This window comes from Centroberyx gerrardi, chromosome 2 (assembly GCF_048128805.1).
Source record: "Centroberyx gerrardi isolate f3 chromosome 2, fCenGer3.hap1.cur.20231027, whole genome shotgun sequence".
NCBI lineage: Eukaryota > Metazoa > Chordata > Actinopteri > Beryciformes > Berycidae > Centroberyx > Centroberyx gerrardi.
Window position 1 is genome coordinate 16,359,012 of NC_135998.1, and position 21,273 is coordinate 16,380,284.

The window sequence follows — 21,273 nt, forward strand, 5'->3', positions numbered from 1 at the left end:
CGGATTGTTTAATCTCAAAGGCAAAACAAACAAGGAGGCTCCATATTCAGTGTTGCATATAAATATAATTTATTATTAGTCTTAAAAATTCTTTCTTACACTTTGTACAATAACTTGACAGATGAAATGCAAGCAATTGCCAGGAACATCATGAGAGTGCCAGAAACGGACAGGCTACATTCTCACTATACACAATAATAACCATGAAGCTTAAGAACAACTATGGATTGCAAAGGCTAGCGCATTGAGAATGGACAGATTGTTTTGAAAGGATGCAAAGTTTGCATAGACGGCTTTACGAAAACTGGTACAACCGTGATGAAAAAATCAGATCAATCGAGAACACTTGAATAACCACAAGTGCTGCTGCGTCAAAGGAATGTTGCATTTACAATTATCATTAATTACTATGCACAGAGTCGATGTCATCATACTGTTGATGGTTTCTGCCATGAACGTTAATCAATAAACACAGAAATCTGATGTAATATCTTCATTCTCCTCCAAAAGTCAAAGATGAATATCCCATTCAGTTCTGAACACAAGAAATGACACTTGATATTTTGATGATCAACTTCTGTATTAAATTTAACATCATACACTGTATGTTTATTATTTGGTAAAAGGCAATTGTATTCAGTTGTATTGGTCCTACAAAAATAGACTTATATTAACAAACCACATACATCTTCCCTTTCCTGCCGTATCTCTCTCTCCTCTTTGCCTGATCTCTTTCATGTGGATGACATCATCTTTAAGGAAACATAAATCATCAACATCAGTCATGAATTTTATTCATTATTTTGGAAAATTATTGATCTCCCTCCATACAGGGGTGATGGACTGCTCTAATCAGCCAATTAACCCTATAAATACGCACATAAAAACATAAAAAGAAAAAAAAAAACATACCCAATGCAATCTAGCAAAAATATTCTAAAGAATTATAAAATACATTATGTAAGAAAAGCACGCATAATTATAAAACAATAATAACACATAACATGAATGAAAAGCATTAATAGTAGTTATGACAGCAATACTAAAACTGTAAAATGATTACATCTTCAATGTTCTGCTTATGTACATGTAATATTTTGTGACTGACAGAATGAATCATTACTGCAAGAGTCCACTAGGAGGTGCTATGACACAGTCCAAAGTAATGAGAGAAAAAAAAAATTGTGAGGACACATTGCAGTAATAATGCAAAGTACTCCATAACAGGCAGCATAAAATACAAAAAAAAGAGAGATATTTATGTATAAATAGGTGTATTATTAAATACTATGTTATCACAGAACTTCAACACATACTCATCCATGGAGTTGCCATGGAGATTGATATGGGGCAGGGAGAGTGAGAGATGCTTCCTCTGATTCAAGCCGTGCACCTTGATCCTGTGACCTCTGGTAGTCTGTCACTGCTGAGACTGTTGTCCATGGTGAGGGCATCATCCAAATATCCAGACAGTCCATACCCATCCAAATATCTGGACAGCTGTTTCCAAGGAAACTGGAGCCAGAAATATCAAGAGGTACCAGAGAGAGTGGAACAGCCAGAGAAAAATGACTGGCAGGGATTCTTGTTTACCCTCCAAGTTTTTACACCCTTTTTTGCCAATGTTTAAGTGGGTCATAGCTGCATAGACCTAGCTGTGTTTGTGCAGTCTCTTACTCCTTCTGTCCTATTCCTTTTGTGTGTGTGTGTGTGTGTGTGTGTGTGTGTGTGTGTGTGTGTATGTGTGTGCACGCGCACATATCTGTGAGTGTGTACGTGCATTTGTGAGTCTCCTCCTTTTGGGCCTCCCTCTCTCTTTCGATCTTTTTATGTCTTCTTCCTCCCTGGAATGTCACACTGCCTGGTGGGCAGATGTCAGTGCTCAGTGACTGCAGGAACAAGGCTGTCATGACGTCCCATCTCCTCCAGTACTTGGGCCAGACGGCTGAGGTTGCCATCAGGAAAATGCTGGGCCTCCCACAAGTCCAGGATCACTCCCGTGGGACTGGACTTGGTGGCAAAGTAGTTCAGATACCTGAGTGAATGATTGTAGGAAAAAAAAAAAAAGGGGGAGGAAAGGATTGGAAAGAGAAGGTAAGGGGTACAAGAGAGGAATTGGTTTACTTGGGTTGGTACAGAAGACTGTAGTTGGTGTGCTGCCATATTTTGAAAAATGATTTAAACATTTTTCAGTTCAAGTTTCATTTGTATAGTTATCTTCTAACTCAAATATTTCTCTATTTTCCTCTTCCTCAATTTTATCAAACCTCTGTGGCCAATACCTTTCTGTTCAACGAGGAGATGACATGAATGTAAGAGGAAATTGTGTTTTTTTGTGTGTGTTTGCTGTGTGAGGACTGATGTGTGTGTGTTTCAGTGTAAGTGTGTGTGTGAGTGAGGGTTTGGTTCAAGTCCCCCCCTGATACTCTCCTCCCTTCACTCTGTCAGTGGTCTCGTCTATCTGCAGCTGCTGCCTGTGATAAGGCCGCCCCGCTGAGCTGGGACCTTATAAATGGACACACGCCCCCATCACAGACAGTCAAAGACATGAGGAAAAAAGGATAGAAAAGAGGAGCTTCTCTCTATCTTTTTGTCTCTGTCTGTCAATTCAATTCAATTCGGTTAAATTCAGTGGATGTTCTATTGGCATGACACAGGGTTTCCATACATGGACGGAGCAGAAGTTTAACAAATGAATTCCATTCACTACAGAACAATCAGTATCAAATATGAACAGATTAGTTAACTACAGTGTTATTCCTTATGCAGTCATGTTGCCTACAAAATCTTCTTTTTACACAGCTCATAGTATGTTTTATTTTGTCACTTAAGTAAGTAAGTCACTTATTTCTTTATCATCTCATCTCCTCTAATCTCATACATCTCCCTTTGATGACAAAATGAGCACAACCTAATGATGGCCTTTATACGGACAAGTTATGACCACAAATGACTCATTCTCAGTCACTGTCTCTCTCTCTCACTCTCTCTCTCTGTCTGTTTTATTTATTCTGTCCTGGTCTGTCTGTATGTCTGTCTGTATGCTAACAGGACAGTGACAGTGATTACTGTAATACAGAATCTCTGAGGTGGTATTGGTGGATGATGAATAATGAATAACATACACCTGCCCTATTCCCATACACACCTGTCAAGGTTGAGTTTGTGGGCCAGCATCCTCCAGTCATTGCCTCTGGTCTGTGGTGCATCCAGGCTGCCACACAACTTCTGTCTAATGGAGACGGGGATGCGGAAGGCATTGGGCCCCACCAGGGTGGTGATGTTACTGGCTGGGTCCAGCAGAGACGTGTCAATACTCTGGGTGTCCTGGAAAGGGAGGAAGGGAGGAGGAGAGACGCACTTAAGTTATAAGGATACAGAAGTGGCTGGATGTAGTCATGGTTGTAACATGACTTCTTCCAGGCTGTGGGCTGGATGGACATACAGTAATTGAACATGAGCTCACATCATCTCCACAGCTAATACACTTTCCTTTTCAGTCAGTCATGGTTGGTCTGTTCAAATTTAGCTAAAATGGATTTCTAGCATAGAACATTTCTGGTACATGCTCAATGAAAACTAAAAATCCTTCATTTGATTGCCATTCATTCATTGCAGCAAGTTCAGTACTTTTCAAGTATATTACGTCTGAAGGAACAAGTGTTCTAGGTCTGGCTACAGAAACGGAGGGAAGACACAGAGACAAATGAACCAAGGCCAGGCAGGGACACAGCTCTCAGTGCATGTACTGTAATTCATCTCATTACTGAGCACAAAGCCTGAGTGCTTCTCCATCCCTCAAGCTCTATTCTCTAGGCCAGCTGGCCTTTGTGAAGCAACCACAGCGCGACTGAAGGGTGATTATTCCCCCTCTGCTCCCCTGTGCTCTGCATGGGCCTATCATAGGCAAGACTAGATGAAGGCTGTAGGGTCAAGACTCCCTGTCCTATCTGTCCATGTGAACATAGCAATAAGAAGCAGAGGAAATGGGAGAAAGAGTAAACTCATTCCAGCCCCTCACACAATAGAGCGATAGGGCGAGTAAAGTAGAGGAGGAAATGTATTAGCTCCATGCCAGATGAACAGTGCTCTGCATTATCCCTGAATGCAAACAAAATTCACACTGAAAAAAGGGGCTTAAAAGTCATCTTCAGAACATTAAAGATTTCTATCGAAATTCAGAACATTCCCATGGTGCACATATCCTGACAAGGTGAATCATTACTTTATGCTATTAAAAATTAAACTTGGCGTTTGAGCTTGATTTAGCCAAGAATATATGTCACCCTACTGTACCTCTGAGAGTGTGGTGTCCAGCTGAAAAATCTGTCCTTCACCCTCCACCTGGCGCACACACAGCTTACAGGCCAGGTCCACAGTGCTGGGACAGAACCGCTCCAGGGTAAAGCTACAGTGGAGGTTCCTCTGAGACCCACTCCACACTTGCTGAAAGGAAAGCTCCTGCAGAGAAAGTGAGATAAGTGAGGAGGGCATATGGGTTACTCGACTTGTCAGAAAGCAGCCTGCCACACTGTGTGTATGCATGATGTGTTTTTTCTGCGAGGGTATATGACTAGTTTACCTGGTACTTGGCTAGTAGCTTACTCTTCCACAGTGTGTGGGGGACATCGTGGATGGAAAGTCTCAGGTTGTGGGTGCTATCTTTAAAGCTGAGGGTCTTTGGTTCATCCAGCAACTTCCCGCCCATCTGCTTCTCCATCTGCAGGACTTCCTAAATATACAAACACACACTCATCAAGATTAATGCGTACCAAAAGATAACATAACACCATGCCTACTGACCTCAGGGGAGGGGTTTGAAAGTGCTGCAGCTTCCTTTTTACTTTTTACTCTCTCTCTTTCATTTACTTTGCTTCTAAAAAAAAGTGTTGCCGTAGCCAGTTGTGCAATTTGCTAGAGCTGCTTCAGTGGAAATTTACAAATCAAATGTACCAGTTTTGCGTAGTAAATTCAAGGCATTCTCTGCAGGCTTTATGAAGTGAGTCTAGACCAGCCATCTGAAACCGTCTTGAATGTCCATCCAGCTAGATCGCTATCACTTCTCATTACCCACTCTCAAACCTAATAACCGTGTACAATATTCCTCCCCAATATAATAATCCTTCCTTATCGCTCCTCCATGTAGGTGGATGGAGGTATTAAACAAAGTTGAGGTGAGGACAACAGTGGAGCAAGGGGGATAAATATGTTTTTTATTTGATGGCACAGCAGCTACATTTCTCTAGGAATTGGCAATGGAGATTCTATTCAAATGCATGCGCCTTTCTCCCCTTATTGCGGTATACCGACACAAAGACTTCCCATTCTGCCTCCCACATGTCATCTGCTGGCTACGCCTACACACACACACACACACACACACATTCACACTAACAACTCAGTCAAAAAGACAAACTCAAAAACATTATTAATGCTTACAAACACATTTTCTTTCTGCTACATAACCTTTAACTCCTTCACAGAGACACAAGGACGGATAAATGCACACACACACACACACACATATATTCAGTCACATAAACGCAGCCCGCGGCGCTTACCTTGAGTGCGTCCTGCGTGTCGTCCAGGCAGTAGACTCTTATGTGGTACTCCATGGCAGGACAGGTGACGGGGCCAAAGATGGCTAGTTTGAGGCGCTTGGTGGTGGCAGCGCTGAGAGATTGGCCCACGAGGCAGTAGGTCCCTAGGGTCTCCGTCAGGATGTGGCAGGCCTCATCATCCATTTGGATGTAGCATGGTGTGGTGAAATTCTCTTCTCCTACCACCACCACATCCTTGAGTGTGGAGAGGAAGAGGGAAAAAAAGGGAAATAACTTTAAGTGTGGGAGACAGGGAAAGAAAGGAAGAAAGGATTTGTGCGTGTCCTCATCTGTGTGACACAAAATGAAGGCTGCATGTAGGTACTGAGGCCCTGATCTCAGAGGGGTGCTATCCATCCGTCCATTCTTTTCAGCCCTATAGGAGCAGCTCAGCAGTCCACAGTAGGCCAAGTTGGTGCATAATGAAAAGGTGAGGCATGCATTCTTTAGGCATACACAATTCAACTTGAAATTAATGCTTTCTGGCTTAGTACAACAGATGCAGTAAGTCATTTGAATAATCTCCTCCTCAATTTTGGCACATAATATCTGACAACCCCCAATATGCATATCAAATAGGTAAAAATCACAAAAAGTCTGTCACTGTTCCCTCCCTATTTTAAATTCTTGTTCAACAAATAGTAGATAAGATTCTTTCACTTTGACGAGCACAAAAGCTTTAGCGCCCACACAAGCGTTTAGTTGATCCAGGTGTGAGTGTGTTATGTGTGTGTAACAACGTTGAGCCTGAAAAGCTTCCCTGTTGAAATTACTAAAAAACTGGTTATGGGAACTGCCCCCCTGCAGGGTATCAGAACGTAGCCAGGATGCCAAAATACAGTTTTACGGTATTAGTCACTCCCGCTCAATCAACACTCGCTTGTCATTCTCAATTGATACTTGAAGTATGTGTGGTTCTGGAATATAGAAAATTACAATTCACATCTAGATTATTCAACCCAGAGGCAAATCAAATATCTGTGAGGTACTGTGAGGTACTCAGACCAAAGCATGAACTAAATGGCACTCAGTAGAGCGCATACCTCCACCAACGCTGTGCAATTGTCAATATATACCAGTTCCACACATTGGATTTTCACCAAAAGTTAATTATTTCTTCCATGCCACATTACCAACTTGTTTCACATTGAGAGATGCACACGTTTTCATGACTGGACCTGAAATGGGACATGAGATATTTCTGATCAAATTTTAGCTTATTTATAGCATTTTAGCCGATTATCGTAACACCACATGACCAATCAGCTCTATATCTGTTCAGTTACCATTAGTGCTGCCCTTCTACCACTGGACCAAGTTTTGGAAAAATTGGCAGGGCGGATATGTCTAAACCGGATATGAGCTCTCCAGTGCCCCCATGTTGCTTGATTGGGCCAATAATGGAGGGTTTGCCTTTCCTTATATTTGCTGATAGGCAATTGATAGGTGATTGATAGTGTTATGTGAATCCATTCAGAAGTTATATGCCTTTTTATGAGAAGCCATGCCCACCGCCACGCCCCCATTTGGCCAGTGTGAAAAGTTTATCAGTTCTTCCTTGCCCCATGACCAAGCTTTACACAAAGTTTTGTGCAAATGCATTCATCTCACCAATTAGAGAACAGCAAGGCAACACAGAACCAACAGTGTGCTAAACAATTCACCTTGTTACCCCCCTGTGCTAGTTTAACATTTTACACAGGGGAAGGCACATAGGCACATGTTAGAAGGGCACAGCAGAGCAACAACAACCTTCAACTTGGAGGCTCTATAACTACATAACTAATTTCCCCCCAACAAACATAAACTATACACAACTCACGTTATAGCTGCACACACACACAAATGGAGCATGGTGTTAGTTCTGGCAGAACACTGAAGTCGTGCACGCTATCAGCTGATTGGCTATCCTATCCAATAGCTGACTCTCATCACCAATCACATTCAAACAAGTCAATGAGGCGGTCTTTATAATCCGCCATCTGAACTTAAAGTGGAGAGTCAAAGTCAGAAATAAAGCGTGTGTGTGTGTGTGTGTGTGTGTGTGTGAATACAAGCTGTGTCCTTTGGAAATGTACACTTGGTGTGTGTATATTAGGCTTTCACATAGGATGCATTTTTGAACACGCCTGTGCCTTTTATCAGTTATTTTCAATGGTTTGGTTGCAGTAGGCGCTGTCCTGGGCACGCTGAACATGTCTCAACTTTATTCACATCACACACTACATCAGTGTCAGACAGAGAGAAAAAACTAGCCACGCATAGAGGGATGTATACTTTTTCCCTGTGAGTAACGTTAACTTTAACTACAACTACATCCCAACTTTAACTCCATCCTCAGTATCGAATGGTTCATCATTCTCTTCCTCAAACACAAGCAGAGCTATCTCTAACTTTCTTGTCCATTTTTCTTTTCAACATTATCCCATTTTTTACTTAAGGTTAGCTTACATAGACAGTCGCATGGCAACCAGAATAATGTAATGCTCCATGTATGGCAAGCCGTTTTTAACATAAAATGGTTGGGCTTGACTATCCATAATTACATTATAGATATCTACAAATGCAATTTGACTCGTCATAATTATAATGTGACCAGTCAGAATGGTAATTCAAGATATCTGCAATTACGATCTGACTAGTAAGAATGATAATTAAAGATATTATTATTAAGATATTATTATTACATTTGACTAGTCAAAATATCTTTTAAGATAATGACGTCACAGATATCTTCAATGGACTCATCACACGTACAGAATGATAATCGGAGATATCTGTAATTCTGTTTTGACTAGTCAAAATGATTTTCAGACCTCTCAGTTAGGATTATTATATATACAAATCTGTTGTGCATGACGTGACTGATGTGAAGCTTCACAATGGATATTGGTCTTGCAAACTAAGCCATAAACTAGTACAAGATTAAATTATTTCCAGTCTGAAATGAAATACTTAACCTCTTTTCAATAGCAGACACAATTGGTCATTGGTTGTTGTTATGCTCATGTTTTGTGCATGTTTCTCTTCAATAAGCACTCCACTTCTTGGACTGAAGAGCATGTACGGATTGTCTGAAGTGAAAATGACACATCTTTTTGATATCTACAATTGCATTTTGACTAGTCGCAATGATAATTCAAGATATCTATGAATATATTTTGACTAGTCAAAATTAGTGATATCTTAAATTAGCATTTTAACTAGTCATTAATGAATGACAGATATCTGTAATGTGAATCCGGTCATGCTAACAAATGTTAAAGCCATACTCCTTGAACTCTTTGAGCTCTTGCTCTCTTTGTTACTGGCGATGCTCACATGCTGCGCCTTGCGTTTGAGCAGCAGAAAAACGCATCCTATGGTCATGGCCTTAGTAATGTCTGACACTCCACCATTGTGTATGTGAGCTAATGGGAGAGTGAGTATCCAGACCATTTGTAGTTGACCCCTGTAATAGTGCTCATGCCAGGGCATATTTCTCTTTCATTATGGGTGTCTGGGCTGAGGAGGCCTGGGCTGCTCTCTCCCTTTGATTCTCTGTCTTTCTCTCTCTCTTTCTCTTCTGTCTGTCTGTCTCTCTCTCTGTCCTCTGTCCCTCTCTCTCTCCCTCTCTCCCTCTCTCTCTCTATACATATATATATATATATATATATATATCACCCTCTCTCTTGATCTCTCTTCATCTTGCTCTCTCTCTCTTGCTCTCTCTCTCTCTATGTGTGTCTTTCTCTCTCTCTCTCTCTCTCTCTCTAATCCTAACACTCCTGTGAGCAGCACATTGGCATTAATTCAGCCCATTATGAGAGACAGAAGAGGAATTACAGTATTTTATTGTGAGCTAGGCCGTTTAACAGCAGTATTATGGCTGATCATTAGACTCTTTAACTGCTCCTGGGGGATGGCACTAGGGCTCCTTATTGGGGGGATAATTAGAACATACAGTGGAAAAGTAGGCTTCGGCTTAATACACACGTGTGCGAGCTCACACAATCAAACATGTAAGCACATGCACGCGCTCGCACACACATACGCACACACACAAACAAACACACACTGTAATTTATTCACAAATTTTTCTCTGCATTCATCAGTGGAGATTTCTTAGTGGCGTAGGAGGATAAATCTTTGTAAGAGAATTACTGATGCAGAAAGCCCCACATGTTCCTCATTATGACCTGCTGTCTTTATCATCATCACACAACCATGTTTCCTCTATGGCACTGCGTGTGTGTGTGTGTGTGTGTGGGTGGTGGTGCAGGGGCGGGGTGGGGGTGGGGGTTGGGGGTGGGGGTGTGGGGTCATGAATGTCTGGAAGCGTTCCAGTGGAATTGATGATTATTCACGCTGGGTGATGATAATATAAACAAATATTTGCACATTATAAGTTTCTCCAAACAAGTGTCTGTCTCCCCTCCTCTCTCGCTCCTGTTTCTACTGTGATGATGAATATATATCTTGACAGAGCATGTCATATGAAGCAATATTTCACACTAGCACACATATGCCTTGGTGTTGGTCACAGTGGGTAGAGAAGCTCATATAAAGCAAGTTGCCGTCACCCTGGATATTACCATCCGCATTTCTGACAGGCAAGAGATATAATCAATAGTTATTTCTGCCCTAAAATACTCAGCTTACACTGAGCTTTATTGGCTGCTCCCGGGCAATTCATCAAAGTCACAACGACATGTGGGCCGTTCTGGCAGTTTTTTTCTGGTCTACATGCCATAGCATTATGTCAGTGGTAGAAATTGTGCAAAGAGTTCCTAAAAAGGATGCTATTCAAGCCACTATTCAATGATGAACTGACAGAAGGCCATATATTGTATATAGGCAGTTGCTAAGTAGCTGGATTCCAATAATAGTGTCTTGGCTGTAAGAGAGGGAAGAAAATCAACTAGCCAGGCCTGTGATGGCTAGTAGCCTCTGGAAGACACATGGAACAAAGGTCATGAAGAAATTCTTATTACTGAAATGTGACACATTCTCTCTTGACAGGTGAGAGGGAAATACTTATAACTGCCTATGAGAAGTTTCATCTTATTATTATGTTAGGTGTACTGTAGATACAAATATTTGAAATCTACAGCTATGGAGAGAGAGATGACAACTGGACCATTGCTAACCAGTTCTAAGCAGTTTCTGTTATGGCAGATGCATAGTTTCTCTACATTTTATCTCCTTTTGGTAATTAGACTGTTTGTTTGTGTGTGTGTGTGTGTGTGTGTGTGTGTGAGAGAGAGAGAGAGAGAGAGAGAGAGAGAGAGGGAGAGAGAGACAGAAAGAGAGAGAAAAAGGGAGCAAACTGAGCAAAAAAGAGAGAGAGAGAAGATAGGCAGAAGGCATTCACACTGCTGCCCACAGCAACACAACTTATCATCATCAGCACTGTTAATGATGGAGCCTGCAGGCACAGGAGTGCCAAAAACACAAATACGTGCGCACGCACATACACACACACACACACACACACACACACACACAAACACAAATAAACATTTATTAAAGTACAAGGAACAGTCTGGGGAAAAAACAGTCCCAGCCCATTTCCTGCTATCAGAGGTTTACTTTTTCAGCACCTGTCTGTAATAGGGTTTTTCTCTGTGTGTTGAGCCTCACAAACCTGGTAGGGGAAGTTAACTACCTTCATCCTTTCAACCCCCTTCTTCCATTCTATCTATTGTCCCATGCCAACTCAACATTTTGTTTTCCACAATCCCTTTTCTCTTTCCTTTCACTCTTGTAGTCTGTTTTTTTAATGTTAAGCAGAATTTTTCAGTCAACCAACATACATTATCTAGTGGATACATTATCCCTGTGCCTCCTTTTTAGGGGGCAACCACATCTATTCAATAGTCCCCGCTACCTCAAAATAACATTATGCTGATTTGGTTCCAACTGTCAAAAACACACTTGCAAACTCAACCTCCGTGATAGACATTATAATCTACCACCCCACAGTGTTTTCCTTGAGCATCGCACAGCTCACCTCCCACTGGGTCTGCTGTGATTGGCTCTTGAGCTGGATCAGCCAATCCTGCTGGCTGTCAGACACGGCACAGTGGTGCATGGTGATGATGACGGGCCGGGTCAGCAAGGCCCCAGGGGGCCCACAGCTCACCACTGGGCTCAGCACTGTTTGGCCGTCTTCCACTGATGGCCTGGAGGTGCACAGAGAAAAACACACACACACACACACACGTGCACACACATACACATGCTGTTTAGTAGTGATATGATAGCAGTCCCAGTGTATGTGAGACATGGTGGTGCTGACAGGGGTAAACAGATCTGGGGCGTTGCTGTGGCAGGCAGCTCTGCGTACCTCATGTTGTCCTTCCTCTGAACCGTCACATACATCTCATACACTCTGCCCTGAGGAATGGCCCCCGCTGGAATCAGCAGACTTACCCCTGGAGAACACAGAGACACACACAGACACACATAGATACAAGCATACATAAGAGTTGTGAGTTGCCATGTACACCAGAGGAGTCCTTACAGCTATTTGTCCTGTCAATGCCTGTCATGATTGTGTTTACTATGTTTCTGCTGCTAAGTGCCAAAGGCAGTGAGGGCACAGAGAGGGACAGGAGGCCAGCACAACCAAAGGCTGAGAAAAGTTGTATGATATAGCCTAGGTATTTTTTTTTCAAGGTATGAATGTCCAAAACAAACCCTATGAGGTATATAAATGGAAATTAAGATCCTTGATATTTGTTCTTTCTATAGAAAAGGTGACAAATTAACTATTTTACGGATAATGGCCATATATCATATCTTAATGCAATGCTGCACTAGTAATGAGGAGTTAAAGCCCCGGTGAAAGCTATAATTATTTTTCTGGGAGAGCTATAATAATCATACCACTTCCCCTCAGTCCCAAATATAAAAACTATGGCACTTTACCGCCTTCTCCTATGGCATAGGAAAATGATGTGACATTTCATTTCTAAAATCAATGATCTCTCTACTCTTCATAACATTCTCATATTGCCGTGCTAGAACTGGAGCCTGCATGATTTACATTTTTCCATCTCAGATTGATTTGATATGATGCTCTGTCCAATGTGTTTTTTTAGGACACCCCCCCCCCCCCCCCCCAACACACACACACACACACACACACACACACACACACATACATACACTCTCTCTCTCTCTCTCTATCTCTCTCTCTATCTCTCTCTCTCTCTCTCTCTCTCTTGGGTTTCTCAGATAGCTCATTGATTTCCCATGTCCTTGTACTGAACTTTTCAAAAGGTGACAGACAGCTCCTCTTGCTAGCTAGCAAGGCAATCACAATTCTACCACAGGGACATCTACCACACTGCCACTCTCCCTCACACTAAGGCTTCAAAGAGATGGGAAATGCATTTTAGGATGCAAAATACCAAACAGCCAGACTGTCAGTGCCACAAAATATTTCATTACCCAGACACACGAACAGATCAAATGACAAATGTGCTCTTTCCTCTCCCTCTGCCTATGTAACATGATGAGGTGGCTAAGCACTACCAGCGGCTGAAGGCATTTTTCCCAAAAAAAACTTAAGTAACTTGAGAAGTTGGTGTATCCTTTAATGTCTCAGCCTGTTTTTCTATGCCTGTCAACATGCATCTGTGGCATGTTACAAACAGCCCACATGTGTTTGATGTGAGGACAGCATAGCTAATGTAAGCGGCCTGAAACAGTACACCTTGGCTTCAGTTCTTCTAATACACACACCCAGGTATCCATCAACGCCTGTCACACTGTGTGTGTAAGCCATACTCTGATAGACTACATATGGTTTAGCATATTGTTTCAAAGCCACATCTGTGTGTGTATCAAGGTAAGGTAGTCCACATGGTGTGTGGAGTCAGGAACAGTGCAGACGCAGGCGCACAGATAGAACACATTCCACAAATAGCATTATATATAGTATTATATTCCAATGATCTTGGGCTGTTTAATCAGTATTTGTGAAAGGTTAACAACACTCTCCTAAAGCTAGAAACAAATGTATCAAACTGATCACTAATCTGTGATGCCATTAAAGTCACATTGAAACGCCATTTTGAGGGCTTCTAACCTTCATAATTGGACGTCTTTCATAATTGGACGTCTTTCTGGACGTCAGGATGTTGGGGCGGGACATAATGTGGGGAAGGATCATTCAAAAGTGGCCGATGGTGTAAACCAATAGTTACGCATGGTAACTCTAGTTCTATGATGACAGGCGGAGCCTTCAAACAGTGGTCTATTGGCTTAGCCACTCGTCTAGTTGCCTCAGTGCACTTATATTTGCATGCACTTACTCAGCCAATCAGGATGAGCCTACACAACCCTATGGCTTCTCAGCCTGTATAAGGCAAGCGTACCTCTAATCTGTGGAGCAGCAGGGTGACTCGTTAGAGGGCTCCACCTGTGATCATAGAACTAGAGTTACCATGCGTAACTACTGTTCTATTTCACACAGGCTTTGCCTTCTAATGGGGAGGGGGCGAAACCAGTCTACTCCGCCCGCTGTGACAATAACATGCCGACAACATGCCGTATCAGAAGCCTGATTGACTGCAATTGTGCAAACAAGTATACCAGTCATGTCGCTCTCTTACACATTAGGCAGTGGTAAGGGAACAAACCTCATGGTATGCCCCTCATGGGTCTACAGCATGACCAGCTTAGTGATTAGTCTTACCAATATCACAACATTATAAGACACCATCACGATAACTCCTCCTCATCACAAGTTCTGTGTCCCAGGGGTGAGCACAGACCCAGAGAAAGACCCTGACACATCCAAAAGATAAAATCTGATGAACGGGTAGGGTGTCAACCATGACGCCACTGTGCAAATCTCCTCTACACTTATTCCACTGAATAATGCTATTGACGCTGCTACGCTCCATGTAGAATGCGCATGTGTAGCCACTGGAGTGTCTCTGCCCACTGACACATAAGCTTGTGAAATGCCATCAAAAAGCCAGTGAGCAAGCCTCTCTTTTGACAGGGGCTTGCTGGCCACCCTGTCCCCATACCACACAGGCAACTGTTGTGTGCGTCTCAGTGTATCTGTGTGCTCCACATTGCATGCCAATGCATGCACTGGCACAGACTCTCCCCCCTCTCTTCAGCATGGGGAGAAGGGTAAAATGCATCCAGCTGAATCGTTCTGGACCTAAAAGAACTTTTGATGTTCTTAGGGGTAAAGGACAGGGTTTGTCTGAGTGTAGCGCCACCCAAATCCCCTCTCACCAGTAAACAACTGGGGTGGACATATAGTGTGCACAGATCACTCACTCTCCGACATCAATGCCAGCAGCGTCGTCAAAGGCAATTCCCACTGTGGTGTGGCAGAACATATCACATTTGAAGTGTAGAATGCGCCAGTCCCCTCTACAACTGGTGAACCACAATAGACATACCAGCTGTAGCCGGCTGTAGCCGGGAGGGAGGTTGACTAAAAACGAGACCTGCCGACAGGCTTCAGTCTCAGCTGGGCCGGCTGTTCGAGGAAGGCAGCAGGAATGGGTCCTCTGTGAGACCTTGCTGTACTCAACACTTGAGCCTATGTGGCCGGTGGAGTGGGGACTCAGAGAGAGACAACTAACCCGCAAGTCATGTTTTGTGCAAAGAGATGACAGAGTGTGGGCAGCTCTTTCTTTCCCTTTTTTTAGAGCGGTTATGTTCACTTGCAAGGTGACCAGCGAGGGCAGAATGTGGCTGAATTTGAAAGGGCCGGTAACGCACAGACCAATTGGCAATTGCTGTGTGGAAAACCGTCGGTCTTGCCACCGGCCTGCTCTCAATAATGTCCACATGTGCACTGACATCTGCAGAGCAGGCGGGCTGGAAAGAGAGCGAGTATTATTTTGAACAGCCTGCTCTTCCCTTGCCTAGCTGGCTGTAGCTGGTCGACAGCACATATTTCAGTGCGCTGAGGCAACCAGATGAGTGGCGAAGCCAATAGAGCCCCATTAGAGGGTGAAGGCTGAGTGAAAAGGAACAATAGGATATCAATTAGGGAAACAAAGGCAGTTTTATTTAATGGGAGGGGCAGAGGGACAGGATTGTTCAAAAATCTGTATTAAATTTTTATGTAAGCCTACTGGTACACCATGAGATAACAACTAAAGATAACAACTAAAGATACACAATTTTCCAGCAAGTAAAAGCAATGAGATTTTGATATAAAAATATACAAAAATAAAATTGCTGTAATTTTTTCTAGCATTTATTGTTAAAAAGGGTATATAATGACACGGTTAAAAAGTTGAAAAAGTCATTTTTCGTTTCATTGTGACTTAAAGAGATGGAGCAGCTACATGTTTATTTGAGGTTTGATACCCAAAAGAGTTTTTTCAGTTTATTGTAGAGCTCTGTATTGTTAGGCTCTGAGCATATTCCTATATGTCCACCATTCATTGTCCCCATGGTCTATAAAGTGTTTCTGAATTTCATCACAGATTAGAGCCTGGTTTCTCTTGAGTCTAGTATTGTGAGAGATTTTTCGACACTAAACTTTCCAAAGATCAAAGGAATCACATTATGCAAGTTCTGTGTTAAGGTGGATTTTCACTTTAAGGGTAACGTTTTGGGCTGAGAACATCATCTCCAGCCCATTATGAATGAATGAAGAGCAGTCCCTTTGGGACGTAGAGAGAAGGGCTGATGGATGATTTCCTCTCCATGTCAGGCTATACTCAAGAGAGGTGTTAATCCTTTCATTATGCGCGTGTGCACACACATACACATGAACACACACACACACACACACACCAAAGGAAGTCCTGAATGCTGCTGTTCTGTAAACCTTTAACAGAGGGAGAGCTGATAAAGCACCTGAAAGGAGAGCCACTCAGTGGATGAAAACATAGAGCTCCAATCAACAAATACAAGAATTACGCAGACCACTAATTACTTTTACAAAGACTAAGACAGAATATGCTGGAACTAGCTTATTTCTCTTCCATGAATCAGAACTCATCTATTCTTTCGTTACACTATCTGTGTGTATTCTGAAACACACAACAGATTTTGCCTGGTTAAACATGAACATACGCTGAAACAAACATCAAAACACACAAAGGTGAAAACACTCCCTCCCAGCCCATGTTATTGTACCTGAGTTGGGCACGATGAGGTGCCCCCCCTGAGAGTTGAAGGAGCCCAGGGCGGTGCAGGACGGATCTCTGGTCCGGAGCAAGGTCTGGGTCTGGGTGCGCCGGCCCATGGTGCTGTCACTGTTGTCCAGGAGGCAGTGGGGTAGCTTAGGTGACAGCTTAGAGGAAAAGTCCCCTCCTAGGTCATCCTGTGGGGTGACCAAGCCTGAGGAGTTGTACACCTTGATCTTCAGGTTGGGAAGCGGGTCCAACAGAGGGGAATTGGTCATGGGGATCTTGTCGGCCACATCATGGAGGGCATAGACGGGGCCGCGGTACATGGCTGCCGCTGAGGTCAGGTCAGGGGGCGCTGTTAGGAGGTCTGCTGGAAGAGGCAAGGAAGTGACATCAGTCAAGAACAATAAGAGAGGAAGAGTAGTGTGATCATTGTAGGCACATCTCAACATTCCAACTATGGATGTGGAGAACTGGTTAGGAACCAACTTGAATCCACAATAACCCCCGGGGAAATACAGTGTTGGCAGCAATCAGCAAGACTACTGCCTCACTCTGCTAATTTGCAGTGTGCTGTGTTTGTCATTCATATAGGAAGTCCACTTCAGCACCATGAAATATTACTCAGTGAGAGAACTTAGAGGCTCAGCTGTGATTCATGAGCAGCAGATGGCATCGCTAACACTCAGTTTACCCAACAGGTACAAGGATGAATGTTCAATAGCTGGGCTGAGTGGGTGGAGCAAGGCCAGTGGGAGCTCTCTGTCCTCACACTCCTCCACTGCCTCTCCTCCTTCTCTGCTCTCCAACAGTACAACATTTCTAAATGACACAAATATCAATGAAAGTTGGCTGATTTAAGTCACATAAGCATTAGTTGTTCAGATAAGACAACAAATATGGTAGGAATAATAATGTATTATCAATATTGTTATTATTATTATAATAATTAGTAGTATTAGTGCTAGTAGCAGTGGTAGTAGAATTGTTGTTGTTTGTTATTATTATTATGTAAAAGGTCATCTAGGCTACTCATAGGCATAGGCAGTATGGCTGTGTTAACCTTTCATGCATTAATGTTATGTATTCAATGATGTGAGAGAATGTACTATTTCAAATTATGACCATGGTCTTTTTTCATCTTGTGGCTTATAGGCTTTTCTTCACCAGAAATTGGGTTTGATGTGTTTTATATGTGTCTCGAGCCTATACTATAACATCCAAGAGCATAATTTAGACTACAGAGGCTTTTAATGTAGGCCTATCTATTGGTTTACTTGTTAGAATAAAATAGATTTTGTTTTTAATATAATGGACAAGCTAGTATGATTTGTTTCTATTGGGTTTATGAGAGAGATTTTGCTGACATCGTCAGTCCATGCAGATGCAAATATAGAGACTAATGATTTTTATTTGTTTATTTTCCACCATCAGATTCCATCTTCAGTCATCAGATCTGGCTGCTACTGATTTGGATATCCAGAGGCTGTTATCAATATAATTATTAAATAAATTCATAATGATAAGATATTTTTAATCTGATGCCTTCTGTATTTAAGTGTGGAGGATTGACTGTGGTGGATAATGTAGTAGGCTGGGGTGTATGTGTCATTTGGAAATCAATATCAATATCAGTTGAATGAAACAAGACTAAACTGTGAGTTTAATTATTATGAATCAAACAAACTGCCTTATTTATATCCACAACTCCTTTTAGATAAGAGCTTATTATTGCACATAAATGTATTGTGCTTTTCTTCAAATGTTATCACTCGATTTATTCCCCCTCCTCTGAAGAGAAGTTATTGCACAGCTAGAAACAACTTGCAAAAAAAAAGTTGTAAGTCTGAATCATGAAAAGTTTCTTGGCAAATCTGTATTTTGGAGGCATCCCACTACACACGCAAAATGCCCCAGGAGTGCTTAATACAAAAGACGAGACTGAGATCTGAATTCCATCATGTGCAGTTTTGGTATTAAATCCTGGCTGCATGGACTTAACTCTGAATAAGCCTAAAAAAGGACTTGTGGCCCCTGCAATGTTGGCAGTCATTAACATAGCTGAAGCAAGAATCACCATTTCTACTTCAGTTCCATGTGTGGATGTTTCTCTTGATATCATCAAACTGTAGGTAACAATTTGGATTTTTTCAATAAATGTGCACATATCCCTAATGTGTCATCATATCAAGAGGACACTAAACTCCCTGCCAAGGCACTGACATACCCAGAGCTTAAAGGTAAAGCTGCCAAAAAAATATAACATTAAGAGCTGTGTAGGTCAAGAGCATCACAAATCACCATCACCTGAGAGAAGAAGGCTTCTCCACTTCCAACTCTGAGAAGAGTTGATCCTCTTCTATAGATGCCAGGGCTTTCAAGCTCTCTACAGGGGCCTCAGCAGCATTTCCATCTCCCTCAGGGAGATCAAGGTCCTTTCCACCCCCCACTAAGAAATTTCTGAATTTCTCTCCACTATTTTCCCAGAGATGTAAGGGCTTCCCTCCTCCTTTTCCTCAAAGAAGCCAGACCTCTCCTCCTCCTCCTCCTCCTCCTCCTCCCCTCATTCAGAGTTCTTACATTCCTCCACCATTATTCCAGAGATGGCAGGTCCCTCCTTCAATCTGTGTCCAAAGATCAGGTCCTTCCCCGACCCATGTCCAGACTTGTTAGATTCCTCCACCAAATTCCCAGTACCTCCTTCACATAAGTTCCAGAGTTTCCAGGTCCCAGTTGCCAGATCCCTCCATCTAACATTCAGAGCAATAAGGGCTCCCCTCCCCTTCCTTTTCAAAGCTTCCAAATTATGCTACATCTCTGTATGATTTCTGTCCCCAGTTAGCGAGCACACTCTATTCAGAGAGGACAACTCCCACTAGCTAACACCACATTACCCTGTTCCCCCCTTTTTCTCGTTGCATCTCCATTTTTTTTTGTTCATTGTTCAAATGTATTTTAAACTGTTGACCTGTTGCATTTTCATCAGCCCATAACGAAAATGCAATCGCACAATAAACAGCTTTTGTAAGTGTGGTTACTGGTCAGGCGCTCATTTACTATTGATCATCGGGGAATGTGATCATGTGATCAACAGTCCTGGTGCTGTCCTGGTCTGATATTAAAATAAAATGTTGGTACAAAGTGCTGCTTGTATGGTCACAGCTGGCAGCACAGTCGCCTGCAGTAACTTAAGGTTTGTGTGGTGTTCATGTTTTTATTATTCACCCAATGTTCGCGGGTGTGGTGGACCCACAGCATTATTGGGTTTTTAAAACAATACAGCCATAACAATTTATGTAAAAATAGGGTCAATCTCATCCTCTTCTTCCAACTCACTGTCAGACTCCGAATTTACAGAGACATGATCCTCATATTCGGAAAATTCTTCATCTTCCAAAGTGGAAGACGCTCCTTCCACACTAGCTTCTCTCCCTGCAAAAAATGATTTCAAGGCCCTCTGAGCAGAGATTCTATTTGCCATACTGATCGACTGTGGTAAGGAGCCACACACGCAAAGCTATTTATGTGTTATGTGTCTTGCCCAATTTGCACCTGGCTGGGTGCTGTTTGTTTCAAAATAACATTGTGCAAGATTTTGTGTAGTTTCACACACTACAGAGGGTAAAGAGTGTGGGAAAAGCGGGAGCAGACAGGTTCTTGGTGCTATGTTGAAACAGCAGGTCCAGGTAGGAGGAAGACAGAGTGAAGGCACACAGCAAACATTTTTGTTTCATTTTTACTTGTTTGCACCTATACACACACTTTTCCACACTCTTATTACCCTCGGGTCCAGTGGACCCGAACACCACATATGTAATATAAATGTGTAGGGGGGTGCACAATGTGCACTCAATGAAATTGTGTTCTTTTACAAGTTCTTCACAGAAAATGAGCCACGGCCAATGAGTCTCAGGTTGAAAAAATAACTCATTTTATCATTTTTCTTTTAGTAAACATTGAAATCGGGTCCCACAGACCCGAACACCACACAAGGGTTAAAAAAAGACAAACGGAACATGATTTATTTGTGAGAAACTTAAGTGAAAACAGCAGAGGATGAATTATATTTGTTACTGGTTGTGAATTTTTGGTCGTATATTGTCCAGAATTGGATACAGGAGATAATGAGGTAAATATTGGACTTTTGCACCGTCGTTTGACTAAAAAACACTGGGATTATGCTGCACGAGCTGTGTTGAGAAATTAGATGGACGTTTTATGCTTATTTTGGAGCTGTAAAAAGATGGCCCCGTTGATTCAATAGTTTGGGAAAAGATGAGGGGCTAACTCGCTGTGTGTTGGTCCTACAAACTTCAGTGAGGTTTCAACTGACATGAGGGTGAGTAGATAATGAGTGAATTTTTCATTTTCAGGTGAACTATTCCTTTAATGCTTCAATGATTAGCAATAATGAACACTCTCCTGAAGAATGAGTTTTTCGATTTTCTTCATCAACAAAATTAAGACCATGAGAAGATTATACCATGTGATCGTGATTTGAATGCTCTTCCCCAGTTTAGTGTTTCTGAAGGTTCTTTTGAGCTAATATCAGCACAAACACCTTTACA

The 21,273-nt window shown here is 42.3% G+C and overlaps 1 protein-coding gene across 1 annotated transcript in view; it reads right to left on the bottom strand.

Moving 5' to 3' along the window:
• Positions 1 to 84: 84 nt before the first annotated feature.
• unc5cb (unc-5 netrin receptor Cb) overlaps positions 85 to 21,273 on the bottom strand; it is a 120,361-nt gene continuing 99,172 nt past the window's right edge. Inside the window, exons 9-16 of the mRNA XM_071914837.2 lie at positions 16,713 to 17,072; positions 11,929 to 12,016; positions 11,593 to 11,764; positions 5,562 to 5,795; positions 4,583 to 4,732; positions 4,297 to 4,461; positions 3,149 to 3,327; positions 85 to 2,035 (exon numbers count right to left, since the gene is read on the bottom strand). Coding sequence (XP_071770938.1) covers positions 1,876 to 2,035; positions 3,149 to 3,327; positions 4,297 to 4,461; positions 4,583 to 4,732; positions 5,562 to 5,795; positions 11,593 to 11,764; positions 11,929 to 12,016; positions 16,713 to 17,072 — 1,508 coding nt within the window. The 3' untranslated portion in view covers positions 85 to 1,875. The remainder of the gene's footprint in view (positions 2,036 to 3,148; positions 3,328 to 4,296; positions 4,462 to 4,582; positions 4,733 to 5,561; positions 5,796 to 11,592; positions 11,765 to 11,928; positions 12,017 to 16,712; positions 17,073 to 21,273) is intronic.